Raw genomic sequence first — 14556 nt, forward strand, 5'->3', positions numbered from 1 at the left:
AAACATACCATGTTGACATGTTTCTTTTTATAAACCTGTTGAATGCTTTGTCCCTTAATTGTGCCATACTTATAAATGAGTTGATTTTATAATAAAAGAGGTCATGGTTTCAGGGACTGAATACATATGTGTAGAGCATGTTGTGGAAAGACAATGGATTGGGGTGGGATCCACAATTGAATCCACATACTTTATAGCTAAAATTTTAAAATACTTTGGCGCCCAAGTCGAGAATAAAAATTCACCTACCCTATGTATATGGGTTCTGATATGGTTGGGACTTTGTTTTTCCTTTGGAGGCATTTTTTGAAGAAAAATTCATACATTTTTTGGAACAGATAAAAGAATGTTTTGGTTTCCATAGCTTTAATAATAGGGAAATAACAAAAGATGGACAAATTCTCATTTGTTTGAAGCTCTCTATTCGTGGCTCATTTATGTATCTCAGAGACACTGCTCCCCTGGTGTCCAGTGCATGATGGTTTGTGAGGTGTTCATTGTTCTTGGTTTACAGTCACTTAAAGAGGAGTGGTATAAAGATGGGGGGAAATCATTTTTAGAAACAAAAACATAGAAATGAATTGGTAAGTTATGAAGTCTTACTCTAAATATCTCTCTTGGTTTTTTTTTTTTTTTAAGATTTATTTATTTTCTATTTGAGAGAGAGAGCGCGTGCTCGTGCACTGGGGAGAGGGGGGCAGAGGGAGAGGAAGAGAGAATCTCAACCAGACTTCCCACTGAGCACAGAGCCTAATGTGGGGCTCGATCTCACAACCTTGAGATCATGACCCTGAGATCATGACCTGAGCTGAAATCAAGAGTCAAAGGCTTAAGCAACTGAGCCACCCAGGTGCCCCTAAATATCTCTCTTGTTAAAGGGCAACAAAAACAATGAGTTTGTAATGAATCAGGGTAGTTGAGTAAAATGTGTGGTTTAGTTAAAAAGCTTTTGTGACAGTAGGCTGTTTTATAGTAGAAGTAACAGGAAAAAATTTATAGCCATTTTTTAGGATTGGTAGTTATATGTTGGGAATGATTCAAGAACCTACCTGAATAAAGGTTTATATTGCTCTTTTTGTAGCTGAAATGTAGGCAGTAATGGTAGATTATAATAACTTTTAATATTTTGATGCAGGAAATCGTAAAATATTAAGTGACATGTTCAGTGACTAAATATTCAATGAATATTTGGAAGGCAGTTTTAAGGAAATTGTAATGATTCTGTTCAGAGTTTATGAGCCTTAGTCTGTAGATTTTAAAGCTAAGAACATTTCCCCCTATTTTTAAGTAAACCATATGGTTGATTTCAATACTCTCCATTCCCCTTCTAAGCCCCTGGTGGAGAGGACGAGAGAGGAATCCTTGAGCTTAGGGCCATCAGGTGGTTGTGTTGGTCATTAGGACTCTTCACAATATTCTGGATTTCTCTCTGAGCACCTGCAGAGATGCACGTCCCTGTTGTGTCGTTGAAGTTAGGAATGGCCACGTCACTTGTCCTGTGAACTGTGATTATATATTCCTTCTTGGCAGAGGGGACAAGAATCACTTGAAGGCAGAAGCTTTAGAGATGCAGGGGAGGAAAAATTCTCCTGCACTCTCTTTGGGTCTCTGGCTTGGCCTAAGAAACTGACATAAGAATAACAAAAAACTTACACACATTTTATTGAATTGTTACCTGTTTTTTATGGTATCCTTCACAAGAAAATGAAGACCCAAACAAGTGACTAGAGCAGGGAGCTTTTATATCTTTTGGGCAACAATAAATCTGTGAAGGATTGATAAGACAAAGGGGTTTGGGCTCCTGGTAGTAAATGGGTAAGTATTGTTTATACAGCCTTCTCGGCCCTAACTTCCTTGTCTGTGGTGATAAAGATGTCCCCCTTCCTCCTGGTACGGGGTCAGTACCTTTCACATGGGAGATTGCTGGGGCAAAGTGCGGGGTGGGGGAGGTCAGAGTGACCTTCCCTCTACTGTTTTGTCAGTGGTCAACATGAGGTGCTGCGTTTTGGGGTGCTGTATCTTGAACCCATCAGGGGCCAGTGAGCAGTTTGCTTCTGCCTTGGGGACTGGTGACGTTCCAAACGGTGGTGGCTCTGTTGGCCTGTAGCCTTTGCAAAGACGACGTGGAGCAAGATACCCACTGTCCCGTGATGGACATACCCGTGAGCAAGAAGCACACTTCTGTTTGAAGACCCTCAGATTTGGGGATGCTTGTTACTGTAGTATAAGCCGGCCACCCAGACAGATGCAGTTTCCCTAGGTCTTAAGATCAAAGGGAATCATACTTTTCTCACCACTACAATGACTATTCCTTTTCTCAACCATTTTTGTTACCCTATTTACTGTGTGCCGGTCACAGTTCCAAGCGCTAGCAATAACGCACCAGACAAAAGTCTCCTCTTTTCTCAGACTTGTTCCCATTGCTCCTTAGCGGCCTGCGGTTTTCTGTCTCTGCGAAGCCTTCTCTGTCCCCTTAGCAGCTGCTCACTGCTTTCTCCTCCGTGCTTCTCCAGCATTCTTTCACTCTGCATCATGTCCCAAACTCCACAAACTTTTTTTTTTAATGGTAAATAAGAATTCCGACGGGTCCTTTTGCTTGAATGTGATTTGGGATCAAAATGTGAACTTCTCTATTGTGGTCGGGTCCAAATGCTTTTGCACTGTGAATTGGAAGTTAGGACCATCACCCATGTGTCAGAGCAGACGTACAGCACACTTCCTGGACAGACGTGTGGATGAGGTGGGGGAGGGGACAGCCTCTGGACTGTCACTATGTCGTCTCTTCCCTTTACTTCGCTGGAACTACTGTATCTTATCCCAGCACTTCTCAGTCTTTTTGTTATTGGCTTTCCCCCAAGTCTTTTTAGGTGGTTTCCCCTCATCCTTCTCACCCCCACAATGAGATTTTAATGCCGCATATATACTGTGTATCTTTCTATACTGTGTATATATGTGCTTTATCAAAAAAAAAAAAAAAGACTAAGTTTTTTTGCCTCCTCCCCCAACTAATCTTGCTTGAGAAGGCATGCTTTAAACTAGTATTTGTAAAGGTAAATTTTTTTTCCCTTTGTAGGAGGGCATTTCCACTTCAATAAGCTAAGTTTAACCATATTGAAGCAGAGCTCTGTTGTCTAATACACCTGTGCTTTTATCATAGCTTTCTTTTAAAGCTAATTATCATTTAAATAAGTATGCTAAAATCTTAGTGTATTGAGAAATTGGAAAAGTAAATTTTATATATTTTCCAGAAGTCAGTTTTTCTTCCCCCCTAGGTTAAAAGCCTGTAAACCACACAGTTTTTCTGTACAGGCCACATTTGCTTTTTGCTCCTTCAACAAATATTTATTGAAGGCGTACTGTGCACAAGGCTCTGTGCCAGGTGCTGAGGCCCAGTGGAGTGGCTCATGGAGTTGAAGCTGGTTCCTTTAGGCTTTGTTAGGCAGAGAGCTAGCACGGGTTATGTAAACTGGTCCAGTGCAGAGCTGTTTGAGCTCATTTTTATACATTATCAGCCAAGTACAGTGCCCCTGGGAGTTGCTGTAACCCCTGTGTGGTATAATAACAAGGGTACTTGGCCTTTGTCCTGGGTCCCTGGAGCCCCTGAAACCCTTAGAATCTCCTGAGTGAGAATTTCTTTGGTGCCCAGTGACTCTTGGCTGAGGGGCTTCTAGATAGTTTCAGAATGGGGGCTGCTTGCCAGAAAGACCAAACTTTGATTAGAAGCTTGGAACTTTTCAACCCTATCTGCCCCCCTACCCCTGCTGGTCCCAACCCCAGGAAGGGGAAGGAGGCTGGAGATTGGGCTAATCACCACTGGACAATGATTTAATCAGTTGTGCCTCTGTAATGAAACTCTAGATGGCAGGATTAAGAGAGCTTCCAGACTGCTGATCACATGGGGGTACTGGGAGGGCGGCACACCCAGAGAGGACTTGGAGGCTCTGTGCCCCTCCCCCATGCCTTGCCCTGTGCATCTCTTCCATTGGCTCTTCTTGAGTCGTTTCCTTTATAGTAAACCTGTAAGATTAAGGAAGGTACTTTCCTGAGTTCTGTGAGTCATTCTAGTGAATTATGGAACCAGGGAAGAGGTCATGAGAACCCTCAATTTATAGCTGGTTGTTCAGACGTGTGGGTGGCCTGGGAATCGAGATTAGCATCTGAAGTGGAGGCAGTCTTGCCAGACTGAGCCCTTTGACTTGTGGGATCTGACACTAACTTCAGGTAGATAGTGTCAGTTACATCGAACTGTGAGACAGCCCGTTTGGTGTCAGAGGGTCGGAGGAGTGCTGTTGGAAAAAAACAACATGTATTTGGTGTCATGATGGGAAAAAAATCCCTTACCCTTTGTCGGTCACTGCAGTTGACCCTCGAGCTACACTGTTTGAACTGCATGGGTCCACTTACAGGTGGATTTTTTTTCCCAGTAGGCACAGTACCGTACTGTACTGTAAACGTATTTTCTCTTCCTTAAGATTTTCTTAATAACATTTTTTTCTCTAGCCTTTATTACAGGAATACAATATATAACACACATAACATACAAAATATGTATTAATCAACTGTTTATCAGTAAGGCTTCCGATCAACAGTAGGCTCTTCGTAGTTGTTTTCAGAGGGTCAAAAGTTATATGCGGATTTTCAACTGCATAGGGGGTTGGCACCCCGGCTCCTACACTGTACAAGGGTACAGGGGTCAGTTGTGTGCAGCTCCGTGTGTGTGTATGTGTGTGTGTGCACGCGCGCACGTGTGTATTGTACGAAAAGATCGAGGGCCAAGCCCCAGAAGATGCAGAGTCAATACAGTTCTCACTTCCCTCTTCTGTCCTGCCAGCTGTGACAGGTGTCTGGCCGCACAGTGCATGCATATCGCAGTACGGTGTGGGAATCGACTTAAATTTTTGGACCATTCTAGATGACTGATGTATTGTCAAATAGATATATGCAAACATAACAGGGAAACCTCAATACAGGGTTCGCTCAGAGAATGAGGCTCTGCCCTTCACTACTGTGTAATTGCCAAACCAAGAAGGAGTGTATAGTTTCCGGCTCAATTTCATATTACCCAGGAGGGATAGGGTCAATACATTTTAGGAAGAATACAAAGCAGCTCATATTCTCTAGAGGCTTTGGTTTGAGGGTCCTTCCGGGCATAGAACCTCTCATCTGTTTGCTCCTCGGACAGACAGTTACCGAGCTTCCAGGCTCTGTGCCAGGCTCCTCCGTGAACAAGACAAAAGATTCTCATTTTGCTCCGTTCCTGTTTCTTGGACAAATGGTGTTAGACAACTTTTTATTAATTCAGCTTGTGATTGAGAGTCTGTCATGCAGGTAGCGTATCAGGAGCGATTTAAACAAGATATCATCTCTGTCCTCAAGGACCTTGCAGGCCTGTTTGTTCCTTAACCAGTCATTCATTCGGAAAGTGTGCGTCGAGCCAGGGCAGCGCTAGGGAAAGAGAGAGAGGACCAGGAGCGCATGTCCCCAAAGGACCGTGAGTGGCAGCCTGCAGGGTGAACACAGGGTCACCACTCCGGTAGAACACGGTGTGGTAAGAGACAAGAATGAGCTCTGCCCACGGTACTGGGACGGGGCAAGGGGAGCCCAGAAGTGGGTTTTCCTAGGAGGTGGGGCTCTTGTCTGAAAAGAAGGGATGGCTTGGAAAGGAGGATGTGGTGGGAGTTCCAACCCGAGGCAGTGGTGTAAGTGAAGATAGCAGTGTCCACGCCTGCACAGGCCGTGTTTTGCTGTGGCTGTCGGAGGTGGTGGGAGATGGGCTGGAAAGTAGTGAAACATTGCATCCACATGCCACGAACTAAGTCCTGGTAATATTGGCACAGCAAAGAGTTCAATGAGATGGGCAACCAAGAAACAAGTAGGTGATAAAGTAGACACCACAAATCAGAAGGGTCTTAAGTAACAAATAATACTGGGACAATTGGTAAGTTATTTAGAAAAGCAATGGAGTCTTACTCCTTATGATTTTTAGTCAGAGTATAGGAGCTCGGAACTTAGAAACCAGAGCATGAAGGTCTCCCTCTGTGAATTAAAATTTAAGGTCAACACTAAAGTGTCTCACCTACTGTACCACCTCATTGAATATATTGATCCCGTTAGCAGGGCTGACGGCCTGGGCCCCCTCTTCACAAGGGCCCCAAGTTGGGTCTAATGTTCTCTCCGTGCGCTCTTGAAATTCTGAATTTTTGAGAATGGGGCTGTGTTTTCATGTTGCACTGAGCCCTGCTAGTTACGTAGCAGTCCAGCCTGTGAGGTTGGTCATCTACGGAAGCAAAGTCGCAGAGCCAAGCTTTAAAGAAGTCGATGTCCTCATGCTTTCTGGAAAGTTGCAGCCAACACGATGGAAGTGTCTGGGCCCCATGAGCAGGACCATCTGTACGGTGTGTGTGGAAGACTCAAGCTATCCCAGACTGATGCCACCTAACATTCATTATATTAGACAAACTCTCTTCCTCCTAGTTCTTTCTCAGCAAACAACCCTTTGATTGTGATTTGGCTGCTCCCATGGTCTTCCTGCAGGGAGAGAGCTAGTCATGCTGACTCCATCCTTGACTCAGGGAGTTAGTTACTAAATTGGCATTCTGGTGATATTCATCAGTGAGGTTCTTTAGTGGGAGGCTGCCCCTGAGAGACAGGTCCCCTTCTGTTTGGTTTCTGAGACAGAAGGCTGAAGTCCAGGCTTGATGCTGGTGAATTCACCAGAGTCAAGTGCAGAACAGTAGTTAAGAGCAAGGGCTTTGGGGTCAGCCAAAGCTGGGATCAGGTATTGGTCCTGTTGTCCTAGAATGTGTGATCTGGGCCAACATACATAACCTCTCTCTGCCCTAGTCTTTCATCTGTCAGGTAGTGATAGGAAACTTAACCTGTCTTAGGGTTGCTGTAAGACTGAATGAGAAAATACACACTAGGTCAGGGTTTCTCACTCTCAGCACTGTCGACATTTTGAGCGAGGCAGTTGTAGTTTGGGGGGAAGGGGAGCTGCCCTGGGCATCGTAGGGTGTCTGTCAGTGTCTTTGGCCTCCGTCAGTAACCAGTGGCTTCCCCGTCAGTCCCCACAGTTGTGACAGTCAAAATGTCCCCAGACATTGCCAGTTGTCCTCTGGGGGGCCAAAATTGGCCCTGGTTAAGAATCCCTCACTCACTGGCCAATGTGTCTATAGAGCAATGCCTGGAGGAAAGAAAGCTAAGGTCAGGTTTTATAATAATAATGGCAGTAGCAGTACTAATGATGATAGGACTCTTCAGGCCACCCTGGGGCCTCTGCAAAGATATTTGTCAGCTTGTCGCCTCTGTTCTTTAAATTTCTACATCTCTGGCAGAGTAAAATCCGTATGAATTAAAGGGTAAATGTAAAAAAAAAAATCTACTTTTAAAAAACCGAAAGAGAAGTAATCTTTAGATTTGCAAATGAAGAAGGAGTTTCCTAGCTCTAAACCAGTGGTGTTTTTGTGATGTTTATTTACTATTGAGTTTAAATCGTTTTGGAGGATTTTTCTTCCTTGAGCTCATTGCATTAAAAATAAACATGCATAACCTGTGACAAATTTGTAATTATAGTGAAAAGGCAAACTGGATAAAATGATTATGAGAAATCTAACAAAGTGGTGTTAAGAAACTGGTGTAAACCAAAAAGAAAATCAAATGCATAGAGATTCCTCATAAAGGCAGAAATATAGTCAGCTTATAAACATCTTAATATAGTTCAAATTCAAAATAATTTTTTAAAATGTCAGTAATTTTTTCATGTAAATTGGCAAAGATTTAAGCAGTAACATCCATTTCTGTTGTACAGTTTAGAGGAATCTTCTTAGACATTCTTTGTAGCACAGTGGCTGGGTATATTCCGTCTAGAAGGAAGCTTGGTAAGAAGTGCGCCTTAAAAATTGTCGTACCGGTTAGCCCCCAAAAATAACATTTGGGAATAATTCCTATAGCACAATCTGAAATGTAGACACATATTTATGCATGAAGATTTTTATTGCAAGCTTATTTTAATAGAAGCCAGCGAAGTGTCTAGCATTAGGGGAGGAAACAATCAGCAGTCCTTCAAACAGTTTTTGCAAAATGTTTCTAATGGCATGTGAAATTCTTACAGGGTTAAATGAAAAAAGCAAGTTTTAACATTGCATATGCAGCATGAACTCCACTCAGAATAAAGACTAGAAAGGACTATGAACACGTTAATCATATTTGCTCTTGGAAGATTGGGTTATGGATAATTTATGAAAGGTACTCCTAACTGATTAAATTGATCATTTCATAGCAGACTTAGGCTTTTGGGGGGGGGTCTGTTCTTTAAGTAATTTTTAGATCTCATGCATTTCTGTAGCTTAGAAACAAAGGTGGAAGAGGTGAAGCTGTGTTTCTCTGAATAACAGAAAGCAATTGTCATTGTCTTAAAGTACAGCTTTATATTTTAATAAATTTGTCATAAATTTCAATAAGGAATTGTCTTTTGAGTGTAGACTGCTTGCCCTGGATGAAATCAGTTAATGTTGTTTTATACCATGGTTTTTTTTTAATTAATTTTTAAGGTATATTTATTTTATTTCTTGATGGAAGAATCTTTCAAATGTCCATTTTTATTTTTATAGTATGTGCAGAAGCTTATAATCCTGATGAAGAAGAAGATGATGCAGAGTCCAGGGTATGTAATTTACTTAATAAATCAGTTTTAAATTATACTACAGTTTTGGATCAGAAATATAATAATAGAAAGAGGTTAACAGGCATGTAGATTGACAGGAAGCATAATGGAATTATTTTGACTGTTTCTTTTCCTAGTCTTCTCTCTGATAGCTTACTTCTACTTCAAGTTCTATAGAATTACTTTGCTCCAAAGAGAAAGAGTCTTATTCTTTGGATAAAAAGGAAGATGAGCATAAAAACTCACTGCAGTGTGGTTTTATTTCTTTTGCAAAAATACAGCCCGGTGATGGAAAACGTTCTTAGCTATCGTTCTCATAGCATTAATGCTATTTTTTCTGAAGGTATATCAAGTAAAGAAAAATACTAGGGAAAGCCTTCTTTCCTACCAATTTATAACAACAGAAGCTTATGCTGAAACAAATAGAAAAATCACAGTAGAATTACATCTAAATTGCCAGAATAAAAGTTCTTACTCTTTAATATCTATGAATCTGTTTGCTCAGAAACTGATTTCTTGAAGGTCATAATGTTTTTGTAAGAATTTGTCCAGTTTTGTTTGAAGCAGTTTTTAAGTTAAGCTATGTCCTCCCTTCACCTATTATTTATTTAGTAAAAAGTAAACTAAATAAGAGATTACTGTGTCTGGAAATGGAAAGTAATAAGTTGCCTTTTTTTTTTTTTTTTTCCGAGTACTGACTTGGCAAAGCTCTTCTCTGTTTGGCTTCAAAAAATAAACAAAAATTTATTTCTGTAGCTCTGACAAATACTTGAATAAGATTGAGTTTTTTGTTTTTTTGTTTTGTTTTGTTGGTTTTTTTTTTTTTTTAAGATTTTTTATTTATTTATTTGACAGAGAGAGACAGCCAGCGAGAGAGGGAACACAAGCAGGGGGAGTGGGAGAGGAAGAAGGAGGCTCCCAGGAGAGGAGCCTGGTGGGGCTCGATCCCGGGATTCCGGGATCATGCCCTGAGCCGAAGGCAAATGCTTAACGACTGCACCACCCAGGCGCCCCTGGATTCAGTTTTAATATGGAAAAGCAAATACTGTGTCCCTAAGTCATTACATCATTAAGCTTCCTGAAATATATGTAAAATCCAGTGGTAGAAAGTTCAGGAGTCTTATCTTGAAGGTCTTGAAGGAAATCTCATTTCATTCCCATACCCATGGGGATTCCCAGCAGCAGCGGGGGGGGGGGGGGGGGGGAGCTCACTATTTGCTACCAGAACATAAATTAATTTGATAATGTCTGTAAATTCTGGCCTGAAATTATGTTTCCTTAGGATTAAGATATTGTTACTAATGTGTAACTTGCTGTTAGTACTTCATGTAGTGGTAAAAACCAGGCCTTCCCCAACATGTCCTTGATTTATGTATCTAGCAGAAACAATAATGAGTGACTTTGATGAGTACACACATTCTTTATATTTGCGTATAAAGGTATTCAGGATAAAACTTAGTAATTGAGATGTTTGATGAGCTGGTTTAATTTAGTAAGAATCTAAATTGAAGGGCTTTTCAAAAGTACAGTTTAAAAACAATACACAGTATCTCATAGACTCAGACTATTAGCTACCATTTGATCCGAGTGATAGGTAAAGTGATTGGCTGGGTCACTCCAATTAATTCTTAACAGTCGTGTTTGGGCGGTGGAACCAGTCAAGATTCATTTGGCTATGTCAAAGAATCCAATCACATTGAGATAAAAATTTTAAAAGAATTTTAAAGAATTATTTTTAAAATTCTTTAGAAAAAATTTTAAAAAGAAAATATTGAAAAATATTATTGGATGTAGGCTTGGAAATCTTACAGAATTCCAGAAAGAATGGGGGGTAAAACACCCCCAAACAGGCAGGAGCAGGACCCCCAGTCTGGGGTCCTCCTCCCACAGCAGTGGTGCAGGACTTACAGAGTATTGTCTTAGAAAGAGACTTGGCTGCCAGTTGCTCTTAGTGCTGTGACTCTCAGCTTCAAGTCCCAGTTTCCACGACAGGGTTTCTCATGGACCCAGCTTTGGCTAGGGGGCCAGGGACAAGACGTGCAGCCTTGGCTACCAGACACCACTTTCAAATGAAGGCAATTCCTAGAGAAGGAAGAATCTTTGTGAGTTGGGCATTCACTGCTGGAGTTGTCCCCTGTAACACCCTCCATGTTATTTTTAATAGTTTTTTTGTAATTAATTATAATTATAAAGTGCTTCAGGTTCTCCATTAGTTTGACTGTTCTCTAAACATGTTACTAAAAACTGCACTGTTTTTTGGTCGTAGATACTACGAGGCAAGTTGCACCATAGCCCTTGGAAATGATTACTACAGATTTCAGAATTAATTGGCTCTAAGCAGATATTGGAAAATGTCTGTAAGGAAAACATATATTTTGATAAAGTGCCATTTCATTTGGACGTTTTGTATTTCACAGACTATGTATCAAATCCTTAAGTCTCAGATTAGTATAAATAAGTATTCTTTGATATGAATTCGAAGAAAACTTAAATACTTAAGGTGGATTTTGGAAAAATCACAAATTAGATTTTACCCTGAATAAATGAAAATATAAGGGCACCTGGCTGTGTCAATCGGTGGAGCATGCCACGCTCCATCTCGGGGTTGTGAGTTCCAGCCTTGTGTTGGGTGTAGAGATCACTCAAAAAAAGAAATCTTAAAAATAAATGAAAATAGAAGAGTTATATATACATCTAACATGTAACTCTTCTGGTAGAGAAGAGCTGGTAATTTTAAGAATGGGTCATTCCTTTGTTGTGTTACTCTTCAAAATTTTGGGGAGGGGCCTTCTGTATATCTGGCTGGGTGCTAGGATGTTCCGTGGTGAGCACTGCAGGTAAGTCCCTGCCATCTTGGGGCTCAGCGGCTAATAGTGGAATTAGAGAACAAGCCAGTAAATTAATGAACAGTTACAAAATATGGTGAAACAAAACCAAACCCCACATCAACAGGGTCCCTAGTTAAATGTAGTGGTTGCAGAAGGTCTCCTTGAGGTGGGACCAGAGAGTGAAGAAGGGGAGTCTTGCCACAAAGCCCAGGAGCCCGTTTTGGCTTGACCTCAGCGTCTCCGCGTGGGAGCAGTTGGCGGTCCTGAGAGCAGGCAGGTGTGGCTATGGGCTGGTGGCAGAGGTGAGGGCGGCCAAGGAAGGGCGGGCGTTTAATGCTCGGTAAATGCGATGGAATCCATCCAGGTGTTCTGATTTGAATTTTTTAAAGGTTACCTTCAGCTCTGTGTGGACAATGGACTAGGCAAATAGGAAACGATCTTGTACAGATATCCATTGCTTAGCAGAATAGATTTGCAGTGTTTTCTTTACAGAAAATGTCTCTGTAAATTTTATTTATTAATTGGTGTTCTAATTTTTTAAAATGAAAGACACCAGAGGTTTAGAGCAGGAACTGGCAAACTTTTTTGGTAAACCTTTTTTTTAACTGAAAAATTTACTCTTTGCAGGTAATAAATATTTCAGGCTTGGAGGGCCATACCGTTTCTGTCACAGCTACTTGCTCTGCTGCTGTAGCTTGAAAACAGCCATGGATAATATGTAAATGGATGAATGTGGCTGTGTTCCGTTCAAACTTTATTTCTGGGGGTGCCTGCCTGGCTCAGTCGGTGGCATGTGCAACTCTTGATCTTGGGGTCCTGAGTTCAAGCCCCATGATGCATGTAGAACTTACTTAAAAAAAAAACACAACTTTATTATGGACACTTGCATTTGAATTTATATAATTTTCACATGTCAAGAAGTATTAATTCTTTTGTTTTTTTCTCCCAGTCATTCTTAGCCTAGGGGCCATGCAAAAAGAAATTTGGCCTTCAGAAGGGCCAGTTTGCTGACCATGGTTTAGAGCATAAATTCTGTAGCAGCCCGGCTGGGATGAATCCTAGCTCTGCAGCTCTGAACTTGCTGACATGAAGAAATGACACGGGCAAGTTCATTTTAATATATGAGCTCATGCGGTATTTTTCTTTCTGTCTGACTTATTTTACTTAGCATAAATTATTACCTGCTTCATGGGGTCAGTTACTAGGATAAAATGAGTTCATATTTTTAAAGCCCTTAAACCAGTGCCTGGCACATAATAAATGCTACATAATTATTTGTTTAACAAATGAGATTTTTACCCTGAAATCAGAAATAAAATTCAGTAAAAAAGCCAAGGGACTTCTAGTGTAATGAAAATCACATTTGGGTGTATTGTTTAGTTACACCCTTAGTTATCCCGATGCAGATCTCCTCTGTAGGATCCCACCAAACCAAACACAAAAGCACGAGAGTCTTTAGAAGTGGAAGAGCAGCTTTTGAGCAGTTGGTTACTGGGCAGGGGCTCCAAAGCCTCCAAGAAGTACCTGATTTCTCACTGTTTGCTTTCTACAACACAGAGCAGGATTTTAATGCGAGGTCTGTAACAGGCTCTGGGTACTGAGAGTGAGGGTGGGGAGAGGGGACGGAGGGAGAACGGAAAGCAGGGAGAGCTGTAGACCACAGCAGTGGTGGCGGGATTGAGAACCAGAAGTGAAAAGAGTTAATGCATAAGAAGGCAAGTAGTAGGAGAGAGACGAGGAAAAAGCTGCTGTGTGAGGGGCTCCTACAGAGTGAATGGTCGCGGAGAAAGACTTAAATCGATCACAGGAGTAAAGCAGGTGCAAGATGGTACCAAGAATGATTAAGGAAGACAATTTGGGTGATCCAGACAAACCCTAGCACTTCCCGAAGCGGGTTCCCAAGGGTCCAGAGAACTGTGAGACGCCGTGGAAGACAGGAAGCGTTCGTGGGATAAGGAGTAAGGGACGACAAATAAGCATAGAGCCCACAGCTGGCTTGGCTTTGGGGCTTGGCTAATGGGCTATGCCACGTTTCCAGAGCATTTACGTGGGCACGAAGGCTATCTAAATTGGTGGGCTGGGGCACCTGGGTGGCTCAGTCATTAAGCGTCTGCCTTCGGCTCAGGGTGTGATCCCAGGGTCCTGGGATTGAGCCCCGCTTTGGGCTCCATGCTCTGCTGGGAGCCTGCTTCTTCCTCTCGCACTCCCTCTGGTGTTCCCTCTCTCGCTGCCTTTCCCTCTGTCAAATAAATAAATAAAATCTTAAAAAAAAAAATTAAAAAAAAATTGTGGTGGGCTGACGTTGCTCCCTGGGCTGGAGCACCTCCAGCTTGGGCCTAGAACATTTTTTCCACAAGGGTGCTGTGATACCCCAACTTTTTCTCTCTGAGGACAGGGCTTCTCAGCAGGCAAACTTTTTTTTAAAAGATTTTATTTATTTTTTTCAGAGAGAGAGAAAGAGGGGGGAGGGGCAGAACGAGGGGAGAAGGAGTCCTATGCAGACTGCACTCAGCCCAGAGCCTGACTCCCGGCTCGACCCCACGACCCTGAGATCACCACCTGAGCCGAAACCAAGACTCGGCCGCTCAACCAGCTGCACCACCGGGCACCCCTCAGCCGGCAAACATTTTATGATCGCTTCAATTTGAAGTTGTAGTTGGGAGTGAGAAGTGACTTTGTGTTTTGTTTTGTTGTGTTAGCCTTCCTTATTCGAAGTAGGGAGATACTACTAGAATTTTGGTTGGCATGATTTTTTCAGTGCCCTGATTGAAAAAGTTTCTTGTATAGTAAGCAGTGAGTTAGTAGGCACCAGGGTCTGCTTTCTCTGTATCCATATGTCACCTTAAATCTAGATTGAGGAGCATATTCATTAGATAGTAAATAAAGTTTGCATATATCTTACCTATATAGGGGGAAAAATGCAATGACTTCCTCTCCCACGGGCTAATACTCTTTTGTGTAGTATATAAATGAACACATACATGCATACCTTGCAGATGGACCACCGAAATAAGGCAAATACTGCAGTAAAGCCGGTCAAATGATTGTTTTGTTTTCCCCGCGCAT

The 14556-nt window shown here is 41.9% G+C and overlaps 1 protein-coding gene across 2 annotated transcripts in view; it reads left to right on the plus strand.

Moving 5' to 3' along the window:
- PRKAR2B (protein kinase cAMP-dependent type II regulatory subunit beta) overlaps positions 1–14556 on the plus strand; it is an 89228-nt gene that overhangs the window by 51000 nt on the left and 23672 nt on the right. For both annotated transcript variants that reach the window (XM_045793456.2, XM_045793455.2), the window contains exon 3: positions 8610–8662. In XM_045793456.2, the coding sequence (XP_045649412.1) occupies positions 8610–8662 (53 nt within the window). The remainder of the gene's footprint in view (positions 1–8609; positions 8663–14556) is intronic.

Source organism: Ursus americanus, chromosome 3, assembly GCF_024610735.1.
Source record: "Ursus americanus isolate L20-20 chromosome 3, mUrsAme1.1.p, whole genome shotgun sequence".
In the NCBI taxonomy this organism is placed as follows: domain Eukaryota; kingdom Metazoa; phylum Chordata; class Mammalia; order Carnivora; family Ursidae; genus Ursus; species Ursus americanus.